The sequence below is a fragment of the Mustela nigripes genome, chromosome 11 (assembly GCF_022355385.1).
Source record: "Mustela nigripes isolate SB6536 chromosome 11, MUSNIG.SB6536, whole genome shotgun sequence".
Lineage (NCBI taxonomy): Eukaryota > Metazoa > Chordata > Mammalia > Carnivora > Mustelidae > Mustela > Mustela nigripes.
Genome location: NC_081567.1, coordinates 29,020,179 through 29,038,238, shown reverse-complemented (window position 1 = coordinate 29,038,238; position 18,060 = coordinate 29,020,179). Strand labels below are relative to the sequence as shown.

The 18,060-nt window shown below is 48.8% G+C and overlaps 1 protein-coding gene across 4 annotated transcripts in view; it reads right to left on the bottom strand.

Moving 5' to 3' along the window:
- CPPED1 (calcineurin like phosphoesterase domain containing 1) overlaps window positions 1-17,847 on the bottom strand; it is a 99,633-nt gene extending 81,786 nt beyond the window's left edge. The window contains exon 1 of one of the 4 annotated variants that reach the window (XM_059415296.1): window positions 17,655-17,847. In XM_059415296.1, the coding sequence (XP_059271279.1) occupies window positions 17,655-17,724 (70 nt within the window). In that variant the 5' untranslated portion in view covers window positions 17,725-17,847. The remainder of the gene's footprint in view (window positions 1-17,654) is intronic. The other 3 variants (XM_059415293.1, XM_059415291.1, XM_059415292.1) reach the window with 3 other exon arrangements.
- Window positions 17,848-18,060: the final 213 nt, after the last annotated feature.

Here is an 18,060-nt window from a genome sequence, read left to right as displayed (position 1 = left end):
ACTGAATCGGCGGCATTTCCTTTGGAAGTCATGAAGATATGACGATTTCCAAAAAGCTCCTTGGAGTCATTTCACGTCTGTGTGCTCAATTCATTCATTGATTCGGGAAGTATTTACTAAGAGCCTACTGTCTGCCAGGGCCCATACGTGGTGCTGACGGTACACATGGCTGGACCTAGACAGACGAGGCCCCTGGTCTCCTGGGGCTTGGTCCTCACGGGGGAGAGAGACCGTGCACAAGAAAAGAGCAGGGAATGGTGCCAGAGCACCAGCTCTAGAAGGGGAAGGGAGAACGAACAGCTAATTTCAACGGGACGCACAGGGAAAGCCTCTCCCTGGGGCATGTCACCTACACTGAGATCTCACTGGCAATGAGCCAGTCTAACCTTTCTAGATTTCATCACCACGCTCCCACCCACCATGCCTCACTTGCTGTCATCTTCGAGGGGCTCTCTGGCTTTAGGCCTCCCTTCCTTCTCAGTTCCTTTCTCAGAACCTAAAAATGCAAGCATACAAACTCCCTGCACATCCTCTACAGAACCAACTGTAATGCAAGTTAAGCCACCAGTTCTGGGTCTGCAGCTCCGACCGTTAGCTGCTCAAAGCCCAACCAATCTGAACTCAGTCCGGACAAGGAGTGCATGACGTCCTGGAGGACGCATCTTAAGGACGGGGATCGAGCGCGATGACGGATGCGAACTCGTATTTATGGAGCCCTCGCTACGCGCGGCAGAAAGACTCGGAGAAGGCCCCGGAGAGCCCTGCATTGCGGTATTCATGTCCTTACACCATGCCCTCCCCGTGAGCCTGGCCTGTACCTACAGACCTGGTTCTCATAAGCAGGATGCGGTGATGGGATGTCCCTTCAGGGACGAGGCCACACCATGACATGGAAACAACCGAAACGTACCTCGATGGATGCGTGGACAAAGACAATGTGGTGCATCTGGATAATGTCATATTATTCAGGCTTAAAAAGAAGGAAAGCCTGCCGTCTGAAATAACATGGGTGAACTCAGAGGGCTGAGCCACAGAAGCCAGCCCCAGAAAAACAAATACTATCTGGTCTCACCCCCATGTGGGTTCTAAAAGAGTGAATAACTCCTAGAAGCAGAGGGTGGAGTGGTGGTTGCCAGGGGCTGGGAGGAGGGGGAAATGGCAGAGGTGATGGTCAAAGGGTACAAAGTTTTATTTCTACAAGATAGAGAAGTTCTGGAGACTTCCTGTCCGCATAACGTCCACGGCTAACAATACTGTACTGTATACTTGAAATTTGCTAAGAAGGTAGAATCTATGTTAAGTGCTCTTACCACACACACAAAATTATAATTATTACAATTATTATATCATAATATAATGATTATTATTATTATTATCAAGGGGTTGCTGAAAACTTTGGGAAGAGATAGGTCTGTTTATGACCTTGACGGCAGTGATGGTTTCTGATGGTTTACTGATGGTTTACTGATCCCCAAACTCATGGGGCTGAACACATTAAATATTACAGCGTTTTATATGTCAATCATGCTTTAATAAAATAGTTAAAAAGAGAGATAGAGAGATTAGGCTAGAAAAAGACCATGTCTTTCATCTTGCGCTCGCTCTCTCTCTCTCTCTCTCTCTCTCTCTCAGAGGTCAAGGCTGCCGTGCTGTGACTCACCTACTGGAGAGGCCAACATGGATGGTAAGGAACGGAGGCAACAGCCCGTGAAGAACAGAGATACTCCACGCGACAACCAAAAAGGAGCGGAATCCTGCCAACAACAGCGTGAGCAGGCTTGGGAAAGGGCTCTCCCTTAGTCGGGTCATCAGATGAGACCACAGCCCCAGCTGACGCTGTGCCTGAACCCAGTGGGAGACCCTACAGCAAAAAGATCCTGCCAGGCAGGACTCAGATCTGTACAGAACCTGTGAGACAGCCGTTTCCAGCTGTCAAGTTTCAGGGAACTCTGCTACAAAGTAATAACTGATACTCAGAGATCCGGCATTAAAGATAGAGAGTCAGCAAGACTTCTATAAGAGTTGAAGGCTGGTGTCATGAAAAAAAAAAAACAAAAAACAAACAGGACTCCAATTTGTGTTTTACATTTAATTGTTAGCATTATTCATTTATTTTACTTGCATAATAACCGTTTTACACTGGAAGCTTTTAGCAACATTCTTATTTCTGAGGCAGTGTGCAGAGCTACTTAAACCAGGTAAATTAATCAGAACCAGATCAGGGAGGTGATCGTCACTCCAAGGTTGGCACGTAAACCAATCTTCTATGACCAACAGAATTTATGAATCGTTTTCCATGGCAAACATTTTAACGAATATAGCTCCCTACAACAAACAGTCATCGTCTCAAAAAGTCAATAGTCCTTGGGGGTATTAAAATAAATCTTTCCTTATTATTTGTTCACTTAGTAAAATCTTAAGACAGAATCTCAATTTTATGATGACAGGGTACAAAATAAATAGATTTGACCTGAAATAAATGCCAGCTCACATATCACTATTCCACCTGCCCTATCTATGTCGTTAAGAGCAAGGTGCTGACTTGGAGCCCAGCCTTCTCAAGAGCACCTGGGTCCTCTTAAAATTCTGCTACAGAAGCTCGTGGTCTTCAGTCTCATCTTAGTATTAATCAAGGCTGAATTACGGGTATTTGAGACTTCTGGTGCTGAGCTGCAGAGGGAGGAATCTTCTGTAAATGTACACCTCCCCCATCCCTCAAAATATTATGAAAGCGAATGCTTAACCACGCTTGCCTTACACTATTTTGCCCAAGTCCAGAGTCGCAGCCAGGGTAGGTCACAGGCATTAGATGACACCTGTGAGAGCCAGGGAGACCTTGCTGTGCCTTCCCCTGCAGGACGGAGCATGCATCTGATCCTGGCACAGGCCAGCTTTCTTTAGGCTCCCTGAGAACACGGTTCTGGCCCTTGGGAGTCACAGAAGTTCAGAATGCTGAGGTCACTCCCAAAGCACCCCAATACACAATCACAGCATTTTTTATTATGGAAAATCAGAAAGACACCTGGGCATCCAGCAAGCTTTTTTGTTTGTTTTTATCTTCCTAGTCGAAGAACTTAACTATGGGACTGCTTGGTTGAATGGCAAAGGCCTGATAACCCCCCAGAAATGAGCAGAAGTGTTGGAAGTGGAGGCTAAGGGAGAAGCTGCATATGACAGGAGGGCATCAGTGAAGCCCACTGCACTGGGAGGAGTGGGGCTGGGTCTACAGCTTAGGCCTCAAGGTGTGGCCTCTGGCCCAGCATCAGCATCAGCATCACCACCTGCGAGCTTGCTCGAGAGGCAGCATCTCAAGCCCAGCCCAGACCTACTGAGGCACAGTCTGCCTTCTAACAGATGCCCACATGATCGGTATGCAAATCCAAGTTTGAAAAGCACTGACCTATAAATAATCAAGGAACTGCTTAAATGGGTTTGATCAGAAACAGGTGCAAAGTGATTCTTGTTTCCCTAAATTAAAATAATGGCTTGGAGGACTTGTTGTTTTGCATATGTTCCTACTGATGTTTGGGAGGGGGGGGGGAGAGTTCGGTTTTATTTTTGTTTTGTGTATGTTCAGATTCATTTTTAGGTCCCTGTCTGTGTCCAGCCCCGTAATTTGCAAAACTGATAAAAGAACACAGTCAGGGACCCTAACTGGTGATATGATAAGGCCAAGGTCAAATTCTGAGATAAACCAAGTACTTGCAGAATGAATACATTAAAGCTTCAAGTGAGGTTGATGAAATGAAGACCTCATTTCTGACCTACATGGAACAAAACAAGACTATGATCTTTTGAAACATTTGACACAAACTTCCGTTAATGTCTACAGAGTACGCACTATTAATACCTCGTTAATACATCATAAAGCCTGCAGGTATTTCACGAAAACACCTTCAGTCTTCTATAAATAAGAATGTCCACAGTGAATTGAATTTTTTCAATGTTAATTTTTGTAACAAATTCCCAGGATGGCGTGTTAGCAATCTATTGCTATACAACAAATGAACACACATGTAGTAGCTTGAAACAATACACGCTGACGATCTCAGAGTCTGAGGGTTGGGGATGTTGAGTGACTCAGCCAGGTTCTCTGCTCCTGGTCTCTCCCAAGCCCCAAGGAAAGTGTCCACCAGCGCTGAGGTTGCACAGGAAAACTCCCAGGGGGCAGGATCTGCTTTCCCAAGCTCACTTAACGGGGCTGTTGACGAGGTTCCTCACTAGCTGTGGACCAGGAGCTACCCTCAGTTCCTTGCCATGTGGGCCTCTCCAACAGGGCATCTCGTAACATGGAAACCTGCTTCATCAAAGCCAGCAAGGGAGAGTGTCCGCTAGCAAACATGGTGATGGAAGTGATATCCCATTGCTCTGCTGTGTTCTGTTCACTATAATCGAGTTGGTAGGCCAACCCACGCTCAAAACAGCAGAAGATCACCCACGCCATGGATACTAGTAGGCGGGGATCACCGGGACCATCTGCGAGTCTGTCTGCCACGGAGCGTGCTATGAAAGAAGGCCTAGCATCTCATCCTTAACCACACCACTTACAACTGGCCCTCCCGGACTGAGCCGAGCGAGCCCACTGATTACTGCCCGTCCCAGGGAGGCTGAAGGCTTACCTTATGGAAGCCAGCCTTTTCCCACTACACCACTGGACATTTTCAGTGTGGGAGGGATTTGCAGAATGACTAAACCCCTTATTTAATCAAAAGGGGATACCGAGGCCTGACTAGGGATCTTAGTTATACTCAAGTTCAAGATCACACAGTTACTGAGCAGAGGCTTCTACTGTTCAGAATCTCCATGCTGGGGGCTGGCCTGGAGGGGAGAGAGCCATCAAGGAGACAGAATGTGCCTCAGGCCCGCCTGCAAGTTGTCCACCGCCATAAAGACATTTTTATCTCCAAAAGGTTTCCTTCGAATGGAACATCTTGGTAAATAAGAAGATTGTACACAAAGATAACGCTGGCAAGGCCCAGAGCTTTTCCCCAGAAGGCTGTGATGCTCCCAGTCCCTGCCAACAGCACCGGGCTGACTCAGGGGACAGGCGAGAGCCCAGAACACCCGCCTTCTATGGGATGCCAACTGGTGATCCTCTCCAGAAATTTCACATTCCAGGCCTCTGGCTGCGGTCTGGCCAGCAGGGGTGTTTTGTTTGGCCCACATAATGGTTCTAAAATTTTGAATTTGTTGCCAACATTTTAAATTCATTAGTTTCATACAGATACCTGGTTTTCTGGATTCTCCTGGAGAATCCAGCCAAACCAGGCCCAGTTGGAGGATGCTGATTGGCTGTGCCGAGCACCAGCTGCTCCTCGAAGGGGGCATGTGATCTCAAATTCACCGTGATCCGCGACTGGTCCCATGCACCATGGGACCCTGTGGACATGTGCGGTGACAAGCAATATCTATGGTAGTGCTTCCATTTTGCTTCCAGAAGAAGAAACTCAGCAAGGTCAAGGTTAAATATCCTGCTTGAGGTCTAACAAGTCCTGAAGGGCAGAACCAGGCCTATTATTCCCCAGAGCCCTGACCCTCAGGGCAGGTGGTCACAGGTGAGACTGTAGAGAAGACCTATCTAGCTAGGACTGTCCAAATGATGTCAGATATATATTATATATATAATATATATGGTCTATCTGTATTTATTGTAAATATTATTTATTATATTATCATACATATTGAATTATGGTAATTTATTAACCATAGTCTGAATCAAATTTTAAAATTTAGCTTTTAAAAATTTAAATCAGGAGCGCCTGGCTGGCTCAGTCAATTAAGCATCTGCCTTCGGTCATGATCCCATCAGGTCACGATGTGCATCAGTGCATCAGGTCATGATCCCAGTGTCCTGGGATGGAGCCCCACGCAAGCCTCCAGCCTCAAGCCCTGCTGAGCCTCACATCTCCCTGCTCAGCGGGGAGTCTGCTTCTCCCTCCCCCTGCTTTTGTACTCTCACTCGCTTGTGCTCTCTCTCTTTTCTCCCTCTCAATAAATAAAATCTTCAAAAAATTTGTTTAAATAAAAATAAAAATTTAAACCAATTTTAAAATATTTTTATAGAAAAAAAATTGGCCTTAGAAATCTGATTCAGGGGGTGCCTGGGTGGCTCAGTGGGTTAGGCCTCTGCCTTTGGCTCAGGTCATGGCCTCAGGGTTCTGGGATCGAGCCCCGTATCAGCACTCTGCTCAGTGGGGAGTCTGCTTCCCCCTCTCTCTCTGCCTGCCTCTCTGCCTTCTTGTGATTTCTCTCTCTGTCAAATAAATAAATAAAATCTTAAAAAAAAAAAAAAAAGAAAAGGAAAGGAAAAAGAATCTGATTCAGCCCTTGTATAGAAAGTATCAGGATCTGGCCACTTGCAGATTTCTGCTAACTGAGAGAGACTGTCATAGAAACCATCTTTCAACACTGAGGAATAAAAAGACAGTGGATTTGGGTGGTATTAAACCACAGACAGTAAAGGCCCGTGAGTCTTCTTTTAGCATTTACTGGGTACAAAGCAACTATACACAGAGAAGAATCTTAAAAACCTTTAAAAACTCACACGCCTTGCTACTAATCCTTCCTTCGAGACTGTTTATGTGCTGATATCCTGCCCAAAAGACAGAGGTTCGGATGACAACTGTTCTTTGCAGTTCACATCGGGAACTACCTGTTTTCGGAAATCTGTCTCTGTCAATACATTGCCTCTCTCTTATTTTTCTTACACCTTTCAGGCATATCCGTCCCCCTCAATGAAAGCTGACTTCTTACCATAGACCAAGAATTGGAAATTTCATTGATCCTTTTGCTATTACCAGTTAATCGATGGCTAATTGTAATCAATGCGCCCCCCACAAGCAAATGAGTCACTGTTTTCATCACGCAACCAGAAAAAGGCCTACGCGAGTCCGTCATGCCATTAATTTCCACCCAATACTGGGACAGCTTGTGCTCTCCTGGTGCGCCAAACCGGTTCCTGCACAGGCTACCTCAAACGGCTCAAGGTGCGAAACAATGATAAATGGCTCTCAGTTTAATTCTCATAAAGCAAAGTCTCATTTCCTAAATCTCGTCTGCGCTTCGGAAGATACTGGTTAAGAAGTCAGATGAGCAAGCAGTCTGCCAAACCAGGCCCCATCACTACAACCGCACGTCGCTACACTGTTTAAAGTTCAGTGTTTGGGCTCCTGTTGACGTCTCTGACTCAAAATCAGGCAGGAATTGGGACTGGTGGGTCCACATGCCTCCATGTGACTAGAAGGGCACAGAAACGACTGAAATTCCAGCAGCGGTCCCCTCTTCCCTCATTCAGCGAGCTTGTTCTGAGCACCCGCCATGTGACAGGGCCCGCCCTCGTCACTGGACACTTGACAGTGAGCAAAGCCACAGGTCCCATTCCTTAAGATCTCACACAACAGTGGGGAGATGGATGATGAACAGCTCAACCCCTAAGCTGGCCGCACACTATGCTCGTTACCACCGCGGTAGCAATCACAGCGATCACGGACAGGGTGACAGGTGGCTGGGAGCTGGCAATGGACAGAGCCGTGAGGCGACATGAGAGCCAGGCACAGAGTGGCTGTGGGGACGCTCCCCAGGCAGAGCGCACAGCAAGGACAGGACCCTGCCTCCAGAGGCAAGCGGGAATGGAGGGCAGAGGAGAGATCAGGCTGGCACATGTGGGCTTGAGGAAGACCTAAAGTCTCCATCTCCCAAAGCCCTCATGGGGTCCCAGGGCAGCCTCAACTCTGAAGCTTGCAGGCCAGGCTCCAATCCCATGTGACATGACCAGGTTAAGAATTCTTAACCTCTCGGGGTGTCAGTGTCCTCATCCGTAAAGTAAGAGGAACACGGCTACCCCCAAGAAGGGCTGCTGTGACCAATGACTGAGCGCAGACACATAAAGCATTTACACGCCATAAGCACACTTGTAAGCAGTCAAGCCTGATCTTCTAGGATCGGAACTCTCACTTACGGTAACTCCTACCCCTGTCTGAGCAGAGACGAAGCCACCAAAACCTTTCCCATTTATTTAATCCGCACCGCTCACAGGGCATGCAGAAAATACTAGACGATACAGACACAGGCACACGAACACACACAATTACAGGCTTCCGTTCTGACATCCTTCCGTTCACATACTGGGGCGACTGCTTTGGATAGAGAACGGCGAAGACGGGGAGCCTTTCAGCTCCTGGGAGGCTTCCTGGCTCAAGGGCAAATGCCAACGAAATGGGATTTTTGCGGTTTCTCCCAGGAGCCATCTGCCCAGTGAATCACGATCTCAGTGTCTTCAGCACTTCCCCTCATCTCCTCCAGGGACTAATCTTATTTTAGGGGTTAAAAACAACAACAACAGTAGCAAAGCAATCCTCACCACTCTGGGACCCTTTCTGGTCCAACCATCCAAAAGTCCTGACCCTAAAGCTGCCAGATCTTATGCCCCATTTAATAGTGCCATTCACGAGCAGCTGCCCAGGGCTGGAGTGGTGGGGGTGGGGTGGGGAGGGCGGTCATGACAGCTAAGGGGTGCCAGGCTTCTTTCTGGGGTAATGAAAATGTCCTAAAAGCGACTGTGGTGATGGTTGCCCAATTCTGTGAACAGATAAAGTGCCACTGAATTGTACCCTGTAAAAGGGTGAATTGTATGGTGTGTGAAGCTGTTTTTAAAAAAAAAAAAAAAAAAAAAAATAGTGCCCTTCGGGGCCCCCTCCTCCCCCTAAATAATTAACTTCGACAGCAAGAGCCTCAGAGTCTCCATACTGCTTTCCCTAAGTAGCAAACTGAATTCATCCAACCTCTCTTTTCTTTGCCTAAATGCATCCAAAGGTGGTTTGTGAGACGCACAAAAGCTTCTGAGTCATAGCTTGGCGGCCACGCTTGCCATTCGGGGATAAAGGACCTGCCAAAATCGTTATCTGCAACCCTTCAGAGAAGGAGCAAAGTAGACAGGCCAGGGCTCCTTGGCCAGGTGGCTTTCAGCATCACCAGCTTTGCCCGATGCTATTCTAGACAACAGCAGCGGTGGGGGGGTGCGGCGCGCGGAGGGGAGAAACACACACATTTCCTGAAACTCTCTCTTGCTTTTCCAAAGCAGAACTCCATTTGGGGTTTGTCTTTTTGGGGTGGATGCTCGCTATGACTTGTTTCCCACCATTAGCCATGCTCCCCTGCCAAGACAGCAGATGGCTGCTGGCCCAGATGGTGCTTCGGGGAGAAGTGGAAGAAGGTGCTGTCTCTGGGCAGAGGTGCCCTGCAGGTACTAGGCTGGGCTAACAGAGACCCTGCATGCAAGGAGAAGGCCCCCCTCCCCCCTCCCCCCTCCCCAGGGCAGATGCGGCCCGGAGAGGGTACCCATCTGGTAACAAGAACCTCTTTTCACAGACACCTCTGAGCAGTGCGTGAACCCCGGGGTAGTTTGCAAGGGATCCTACGGATGGATTCAATACCTTGGTTTCTGTTTTGTTTTGTCCCGAGGCTTCATGGTGTATGCAATGGGTTAGGCAGATACCGAAATGGGATCACATTTACTCATTTCTTTCTATAACAAATGGCCACTGAGTGACAACCCCTGCCAGACGCTGTCCTAGGGGTGGGCTTCCTGCCCTCCAGGCATTCATAGTCTGGAGTCACGAAAAGGCATAAAAGTCACAGGAATAAATACACAACTACAAACTATAGTAAGGGTCGTAAAGGAAGAATGAGCGAAGGGAGTTAAGTAACAAGGGCCCTAATTGTGAATGGGAAGATGAGCAGGGGTTTCTTCTAAAATGCTCCCTGAGGAATGAGAGACTAGAGAGAGAGAGAGAAAGAGAGAGAAAGAGAAAGGCCATGGCAAAGGAATGACGGGCCCAACTTCTGTCTCAAAGAGATGGCTCTGGATGCTGTCCTGGGAACAGATCCAGAAGGCTGCTGGGACTGTCCAGGTCAGAGATGCAGGTGGCTGGGGGGTCACAGTGGCGGGGGCTGGGAAGGGGACCGATGGCCAAAACCCAGGTGAGCTCTGGAGGTTGAGAGGAGGTGGCTGTGGGAAGAAAGGGGGGAGGAGAGGTCTGGGTGGACTCCTGGGCTTCTGGCTGAACAGGAGTTGGGGGGAGACAGGACGAGGAGCAGACTGGGAAGAAGAAGAAGAGTTCCGTCCTATTCCAGTATGTTCCGGTGGCAAGGTCAAAGGGCCAGGAGCCAGAAGAGCTGCGCTCCCTTCTTGGCCCTCCCGCCCAAGTGTGACCAACTGTCTAGACGCCCTCATGTCAATGAAGCCACCATCTTCACCATGGCTGCATCTCTTTTTTTTTTTTTTTTTTTGGTAATTTTTTTTATTATGTTATGTTCGTCGCCTTGCAGTACATCATTAGTTTCTGAGGTGGTGTCCCATGACTCACTGTTTGCGTGTAACACCCAGCGCTCTGCGCAATCCGTGCCTTCCTTACTACCCACCACCGGGCTCGCCCATCGCCCTGCCTCTCTCCCCTCTAAAACCCTCAGTGTGTTTCTTGGGACTCCACAGCCTCTTATGGTTCGTCTCCCCCTCCGGTTTCTCCTGCTTCATTTTTCCCTTCTTTCTCCTACTGTCCTCTGTGCTATTCTTTATGCTCCACAAGTAAGTGAAACCATAGGATAACTGACTCTCTCTGCTTGACTTATTTCACTCAGCATCATCTCCTCCAGTCTCGTCCATGCTGATGCAAAAGTTGAGCATCCATCCCTCCTGATGGCTGAGTAATAGTCCATTGTATTTACCCCAAAGATACAGATGTAGTGAAAAGAAGGGACACGTGCACCCCAATGTTCATATCAGCAATGTCCACGATAGCCAAACTGTGCAAGAAGCCGAGATGCCCTTCAACAGACGAATGGATGAAGATACGGTCCATGTATACAAAGGAGTATTACTCAGCCAGCAGAAAGGATGAAAACCCACCATTTGCATCGACACGGATGGAGATGAGGCCAAGTGAAATAAGTCAAACCACGGATGCACCTTAGACAACTCGAGCCAACACTCTGCCTTCATTTTACAAATGAGGAAGAACCTCCGGCATTAACGTGACTAGGTTTTTTTTTTTTTTCCTTTTTCTTTTAAACAAGTACCTGGGGACTTTGGGCGTTCTTTCCCTCAACAAATATTTCCTGACTGTCTGGCTACCTATCAGACCTGGTCCTGAGAGAGGCTGACAGTGGTTCTCGGGCTCCCGGAGGCTCCGGTTGCCAGGGCCCCATGCTATCGCCTGTAACTAATTGGGAGGGCTTGGCAAAGTGAAAAATCCTATGCTTCACAAATAAAAAAAGCTGCCAGTTAGTCCTCTCTGTGAAAGAGACATTCTCTTAACAAACCTTCAGATCCACCAACGCTCTCCATGCCCTCTGCAAAGGCATGGACTGTCACCCGAGGTCCCTCAAGGGTTCTGTTCTGCACATCCATCAGAAGTTGTCCCCGAACCTGTTCATGCTAGCGCTTATTTTTAAATCAATCAGGGAAATATGTAAACCAGGGAAATATGAATTGTAAAAAGGGCTGCTTCCGATAAAAACTAAGACAGACGCTTCAGGAACACTCAATAAAAGGCAAGCTCGTGAAAATAAAGTACTATTGAATTAGGTGTTGTGGAGACAAGCGTAAAAGATTAGAGGGAAAAGCAAGTATAAACCTAAAATTCTTTACCCGGGAGTGCTTTCCAAGTGATTTCTAACTGACTACTCCATTGGAAAAAACCCAAACTGGAAAGGATTCATTATGGGTGCTGTTTATGCAAGAAAGGCTCCATGGCAGGCCCATCTGTAAACCCAATACTCCAAGACAAGTCCTTGGCCCGACCTCAAAAGAATGGTAAATGAATGTACATTTATCGTTTACATTAAAAGGAAATGTTAAAAGAATGTGTAATTTTTTTTTAATTCCCTTCTTTGGCTAATTTTTTTCTAGTCATTGACCAACTACAGGTTTCTACTATAGTATAAAAAAAAGAGTGTTTTTTCTAATAATTAGACCCTTACCCCATACCATACATAAAAATTAATTCAATATGGACCTAGACCTAAATGTTACGAGCTTAAACTAGAACACTCTTCGAAGAAATGCAAAAGTCAATCTTCACAATTTGTGAAGGTTAGGCAAAGGTTTCTTAGGACATTAAAAGTGCAAGTGATAAAAGAAAAATGTGGTAATCTGGACTTCATCAAAATTAAAAATCCTGGTGCTGCACGGGATATTATCAAGCAAAGAAAAGGAGAATCCACAGAACAGGAGAAAATATTTGCAAACCATGGATTTGATAAGGGATCTGTATCCAGTATATATAAAGAACTCTTAACAACTCAATAAAAACACAACCCAATTAGAATTGGGGCAAAGGACCTGAAAAAGATATTTCTTCAAAGACATACAAAGGGCCAGTGGGCACATGAAAAGATGTTCAACTTCATTAGCCTTTAAGAAAATGCAAATCAATACCACAATGAGATACCAATTCACACACATATGGTTGGCTATAATCAAAAAGACAGATGATAAGTGGTAAGTGTTGGCGGGGACAGAGAGAAACGTGGACCCACGTACCCGAGTGGTGGTAAAATGGTGCAGCTGCTTTGGAAAACAGTTTGGAAGTTCCTCAAAATGTCAAACGTAGTTACTTATACGATCCAGCAACTCCAACGTCACGTGTCTACCCCAGAGAAATGATACGTATGTCCATGCAAAGATCTGCATGTGGAGGTCCATAACAGCTTTATTCTTAATAGCCAGTGTCCAAGTTGGGGAACGTCTGCCAAAGTCCAAAAGTGCATCAATGGGTGAATGGATGAACAAGATGTGGTTTCCTGTACCATGGAATACCACTCAGTAAAAAGAACAGAGTGCAATTATCCACTACGACAGGAGAGACTCTTGAAAAGATGATGTTCCCGGAAAGAAGCCAGGCACAAAAGACCACAGATTATGGGATTCCGTTTATACGAAATGTCCAGAAAAGGCAAAGCCATGGAGGTAAACTAGAAGTTGCCTGTGTAGGGAGTGGAGACAGAACAGACTGCAAATGGGCACGAGGTTTCTTTTTGGGGGGGAGACAAAGGTTCTAAAATCCCAACACTGTACGACTCTGCAAATTGATTAAAAATCACTGAACTGTGAACTTAAAATGAGTGAATGTTATGGTACCTCCATAAAGTTATAAAATAGAGAAAGGCCAAAAAAAAAAAAATAAATAAAGGGCGCTCAAAAATAAAAGTTGTCTTTTGGAAATGTTAGGACAGGAACGTTTTATATGCTAATTTTGACCGATGATGATGGTGATATTGAGGTGGGGTAAGTAATCAAAATTCTTGTTTTGGTCACAGAAGCCCTTCTCATGTAAGAGATGATTGGTGTGGCCTAACTATACCGCATAATTAAAAGCATTTATTTCATTTTCATTTTCTTCACTGATCTGTTGCAATTTTTCAAACTATAGTATTTTCAACCCCGTTCAGACCTGGATACACATTTGCAGGTCTACTATGTCTAGAAGAGTTCTTAGGTGAAACCTGGAAGAGATAGGGCAAGTTTCTTTTTTTTGTTTTTGGAAACTCCAATTATTTTCTGCCACGTGAGAGGGTTTCCAGAGGGGACTGAGAAATATTCAGGTTTGGCGAAATCTCTGAAACAGCTTCAGAGATTTAAAACGTCCAGGGAAATCATCTTTTTAAGAAAACCACCAAAGAGCCCTATTCCTCAAGGGGGAAAATATTCTGGTAGTAAAATGAAAACTGGAAAAAAGAACAGTTTAGGACCCAAAAACAAATTTTAAAAAGGTCAATTTTTGGGGGGCGCCTGGGTGGCTCAGTGGGTTAAGCTGCTGCCTTCGGCTCAGGTCATGATCTCAGGGTCCTGGGATCAAGTCCCACATCGGGCTCTCTGCTCAGCAGGGGGCCTGCTTCCCTTCCTCTCTGCCTGCCTCTCTGCCTACTTGTGATCTCTCTCTGTCAAATAAATAAATAAAATCTTAAAAAAAAAATTATCTTATAAAAAGGTTAATTTTTGATGCCTATTTTACCTTGATATTTCTCCTTTTTTAGAATTTCTTCAAAACAGATGTTGCCAACTTTTTAGAAAAACAATTATTTGCTGGGAGAAAGTAGTCTTGATTAGGGTATGTGTCAAGGAAATATAATTATCAATTTGCCTAATTAAAATGAGTATCTGAACATGCCTGAGGAATGTGAACCCTCTCAAATGAGACAAGTACAACTCACTCTGTGTAAGTGTGTGCAGACGGATCCTCACTGACGGTGCTAACAGAGGACGGATGACTAAGGATACTGAAGAAGTACAATGCAGTCCTGCCACTGCCATCCGTCCCCGGGGGGGACACGGTCTTAGGGTGTTCATACCACCCACTGGATGTCTGTGTGCCCCCCGAATTCTTACGCTGAAACCTAGACCCCAAGATGATATGTGGTGTTGGTGAAACCAGGAAGGCTTCGTGGTGAGAAGAAGTAATGCCTCCTGGAAGAGACCCCCGAGAGCTCCCTCCCCGCTCCCCCCGTGGGAGGGCAGAGCAAGAAGCGGTCTTCTGTGAACCAGGCAGCTCTGCACCCCACACGCCTTCCACGGGCGCCTTGATCTTGGACGTCCAGCCTCCAGAACTGTGAGAAGGGTCTGCGGTCTATAACCCACCCGGGGCGTGGGCTCGGTTACAGCAGCCGGAACAGACTCAGCACTCTTCCCTTCACCTGCCAGGCTTTCCTTAACTTTCAATACTTCAGGAGGGGGCTTCGAGGAGCCAGTGTATGAGGGTTATCACGGCTGTCATTTTGGGCTCTGCTGCGCCAGTTAACCAAACCCGACCGGCAGTGTGTATTTCAGCGAGAGACCGGCAAAGGCCAGTGGCTTCCCTTTCTCTCCCGGCCCGGCCTCTAGAGCCACCCTCCCAGCTCCAGCGCGTTCACCTTCCCACAGGGCCGGGCCTGGCAGTGGACCCTCTACAAGCAGCTCTCAAAGCTGCCAGTGATGCCCACGGGAGACGCGCCCACGGGAGACGCACCCTTGACGACAACCAGGTGAGGGCAATGGAGGCACCTTGGCAGTGGACTAGGGCTTCAGCACCCAGAGACATGAACCCACCTGACTGGGTGTTCTAAGCTCGACCCGCCAAGGCAGGGCCTCTAAAATTTTGCCCTGCGCTAAATGGCCCACACCACGCATTCCTGCTGGGGACAATCCGCCCAGAAAGGAGACCTGGTGTGGGCCCCACTGCTAAGGGAAGTCCAAGGTCACCTTCCCTCTTATCTCAGCAGGGGAAGCCTCCAGTCCTTAGATCTTCCCAGTCTCTCTCCCCACCTCCCTGTTCTTGTCCAGGAGAGTGACTCTCCTACTCTCTGGACCCCCTGGCAGACCTGTCGCAACTCCAGGGGGTTCAGAAGTTTTGACACCCCCCGTATCCCTCCCTATAAACTCCATCAGAAGCCCTCCCCACAATCCCCCGCACCTCCGGTTACCCCAAGTGAACAACGCGGGGCATGGTAATGTTGCTTCAAGGCAAGTCCTTGGGCTCTAGCTGGCAACCAGATTGCACCCCAAATTCCTCCGATGTAGAAAGGCTTTTGCGGTCACTGCCGCCGCTAGACGATTCCTTCCAAAATGGAAATCGGATCTGGGTCCTGGTTTCCTCACGCATGCACCTTAAAACTCTTCCATACTCTTTAGAGACAAAACTCCTCAATTACTCCCCCCACCGGCCCCCCATCCTTCCCCTTCCCAACCCACCCAGCTGCAGACTTTGACACATGTTCCACCCACCCACTGTCCACAGCGCTCTTTCCTCCCTTCAGGGCCTCATGACCTCCTCACGCTCATCCTGCTCATCCTTCACCACCAGATAACACACCCCTTCCTCGGGGAAGCTACTCTGCATATCCAGCAACAGAAGGTTTACAGGAGAGTATCGCCCAGGAGAACTAGAGCTACTTACATCAATACAGATAAATCTCAAAAACCTCATGCTGGGGGAAAAAGAAAAAAAGTCCTATTAAAATTTTTAAAGAAAATGGGCACTACTGCAGACTGTATTTTCCAAAATCTGCCACAGCTATATTTCTGGGCTCCCACAGGCTCTCCCAGAGCCCTGCCACTCCCCACCAAGAGCTGCAGAGAGAGAAAAGAAGGAGGTCTTAGGACAGAGACCTTGAGGAGGAACCTGCTTCTTACATTAGGCTAGCCACGGAAAAGGACAACGCGGCCAGGGACCGAACTTTAACTAGGGTTGGAAGGTCGAGACAGGGCAGGGCCCTATCAGCCCAGCGATCAGCTATAGGAGCTGAGGAAAAAGAAAGGCCTTGGAGATGGGGCGCCTGGGTGGCTCAGTGGGTTAAAGCCTCTGCCTTCGGCTCAGGTCGTGATCCCAGCGTCCTGGGATCGAGCCCCGCATCCGGCTCTCTGCTCCGCGGGGAGCCTGCTTCCTCCTCTCTCTCTGCCTGCCTCTCTGCCTACTTGTGATCTCTGTCAAATAAATAAATAAAATCTTAAAAAAAAAAAAAAAGGCCTTGGAGAAAACCAGCGTGGCAGGAAAACAGGGCAAAGGGCAGGATGGATGGCAGGTGTGAAGCAAGCAAGGTGAGCAGGAGCCAGATCGTGCAGGGCCTCTGGGGGATGTCCCCGGGGGGCACTGCTGAGTGCCTGGGAGGGAATCTTTACTCCAGGCAGCAGCAAAAAGCCAGGGAGGATCCAGAAACCTCTTGACTTAGGGCTGGGCGGCTAACCTTCATTTAGCCCATGCCGGGCACTGGGTTAGAAAAATCCTTTTTTTTTTTTTTTAAGATTTTATTTATTATTGGAAGAACAGAGATCACAAGCAGGCAGAGAGGTAGGCAGAGAGAGAGAGAGAAGTGGGGAAGCAGGGTCCCGGCTGAGCAGAGAGCCGGATGTGGGGCTCGATCCCAGGACCCTGAGATCATGACCTGAGCCGAAGGCAGAGGCTTAACCCACTGAGCCACCCAGGCGCCCCTAGAAAAAATCCTTTTAAGCTGTTCACGCTTCCCCCGGAGGAAAACAAAAAAACCAACCAACCCCACAACACTTTTACCACGGGGCGGACGAGAGCCAAACCCCAAGCACTGAACTCTGACCCGGGCCAGGCTGCCCTCCCGCCCCGCTGTCCCGATGGGCACAGGGCGCATTCCGGGGGGGGGGGGGGTGACCCCACTTGCTGGAAGTAAGCGGGCCCGGGGAGTAGAAAACACATCCCGGGGAGCCACGGCCAGAAAAACAGCCGCATGTCACACGCGGCGAGCGCCGAGGAGCGCCGCACACAAGATCACGGTCTGTGTCTCCCCCGCGGGCCGGTGGGGAAACTGAGGCCGAGCCCTGCCAAGTCACGTGCCCAAGGCAGGGCTAGGAAAGCACGTCTAACTACGCAGCCCAGGCTCCTCTGAAGCACCTTTGCGGCCTGACTCCTCTCTCAGACAAGGCAGGTCCCGGCCACCGAGGCCCCCACCGCCAACTCTCAACAGCGTCCCCTCGAAGCCCGAAGCGCGGGCGGTGAGGCCGCTATTGTGGTCCCCGCGTTCCCCATCCCACCCCCCGGTGCAGCCCCCGAAGCGGTCCGGCTGGAGGCGCGCGCGCCCCCAGACCGACGGTTCCCCCTGCGGAAGGTTCCGCAGCCTTCAAGTCATCCCCTCTCCGAGCGACAGGCCGGCAGTACCTGAGAGAAACGCGTCTAGGGTCCTGCCCCTGGCTCGGCGGAAAACACCCCCCGCCTCCGCAGCCGACATGGCGAGCGAGTTTCTGCCTCCCGTGGGACGGAGCGGCTGGACGCCACACGGCCCAACCGCCGGGCCTGTCCTGCCCCCCTCCGGGCGACGCCCTCTGCTCAGGGCGGGGCGGCAGGGCCGGCGCGCGGGGCTCGGCCGCTCGGGGCGCCGCTGGTGCTGCCTGAGCGGGGCGGAAGCGTGAGCGGCCCCTCTGGGATCGATTGGGGCGCCTGGCCAGTGGAGGCGCCTAGACTGGGGCCCACGTGCATCCGCAGGAGGGGTGCTTTGGGGCTCAGGCTGGGGGTCCCTTTCTTTCCCCCCGGGTGGCCTTGTCAGATCCCATAAGTAAAAATACAG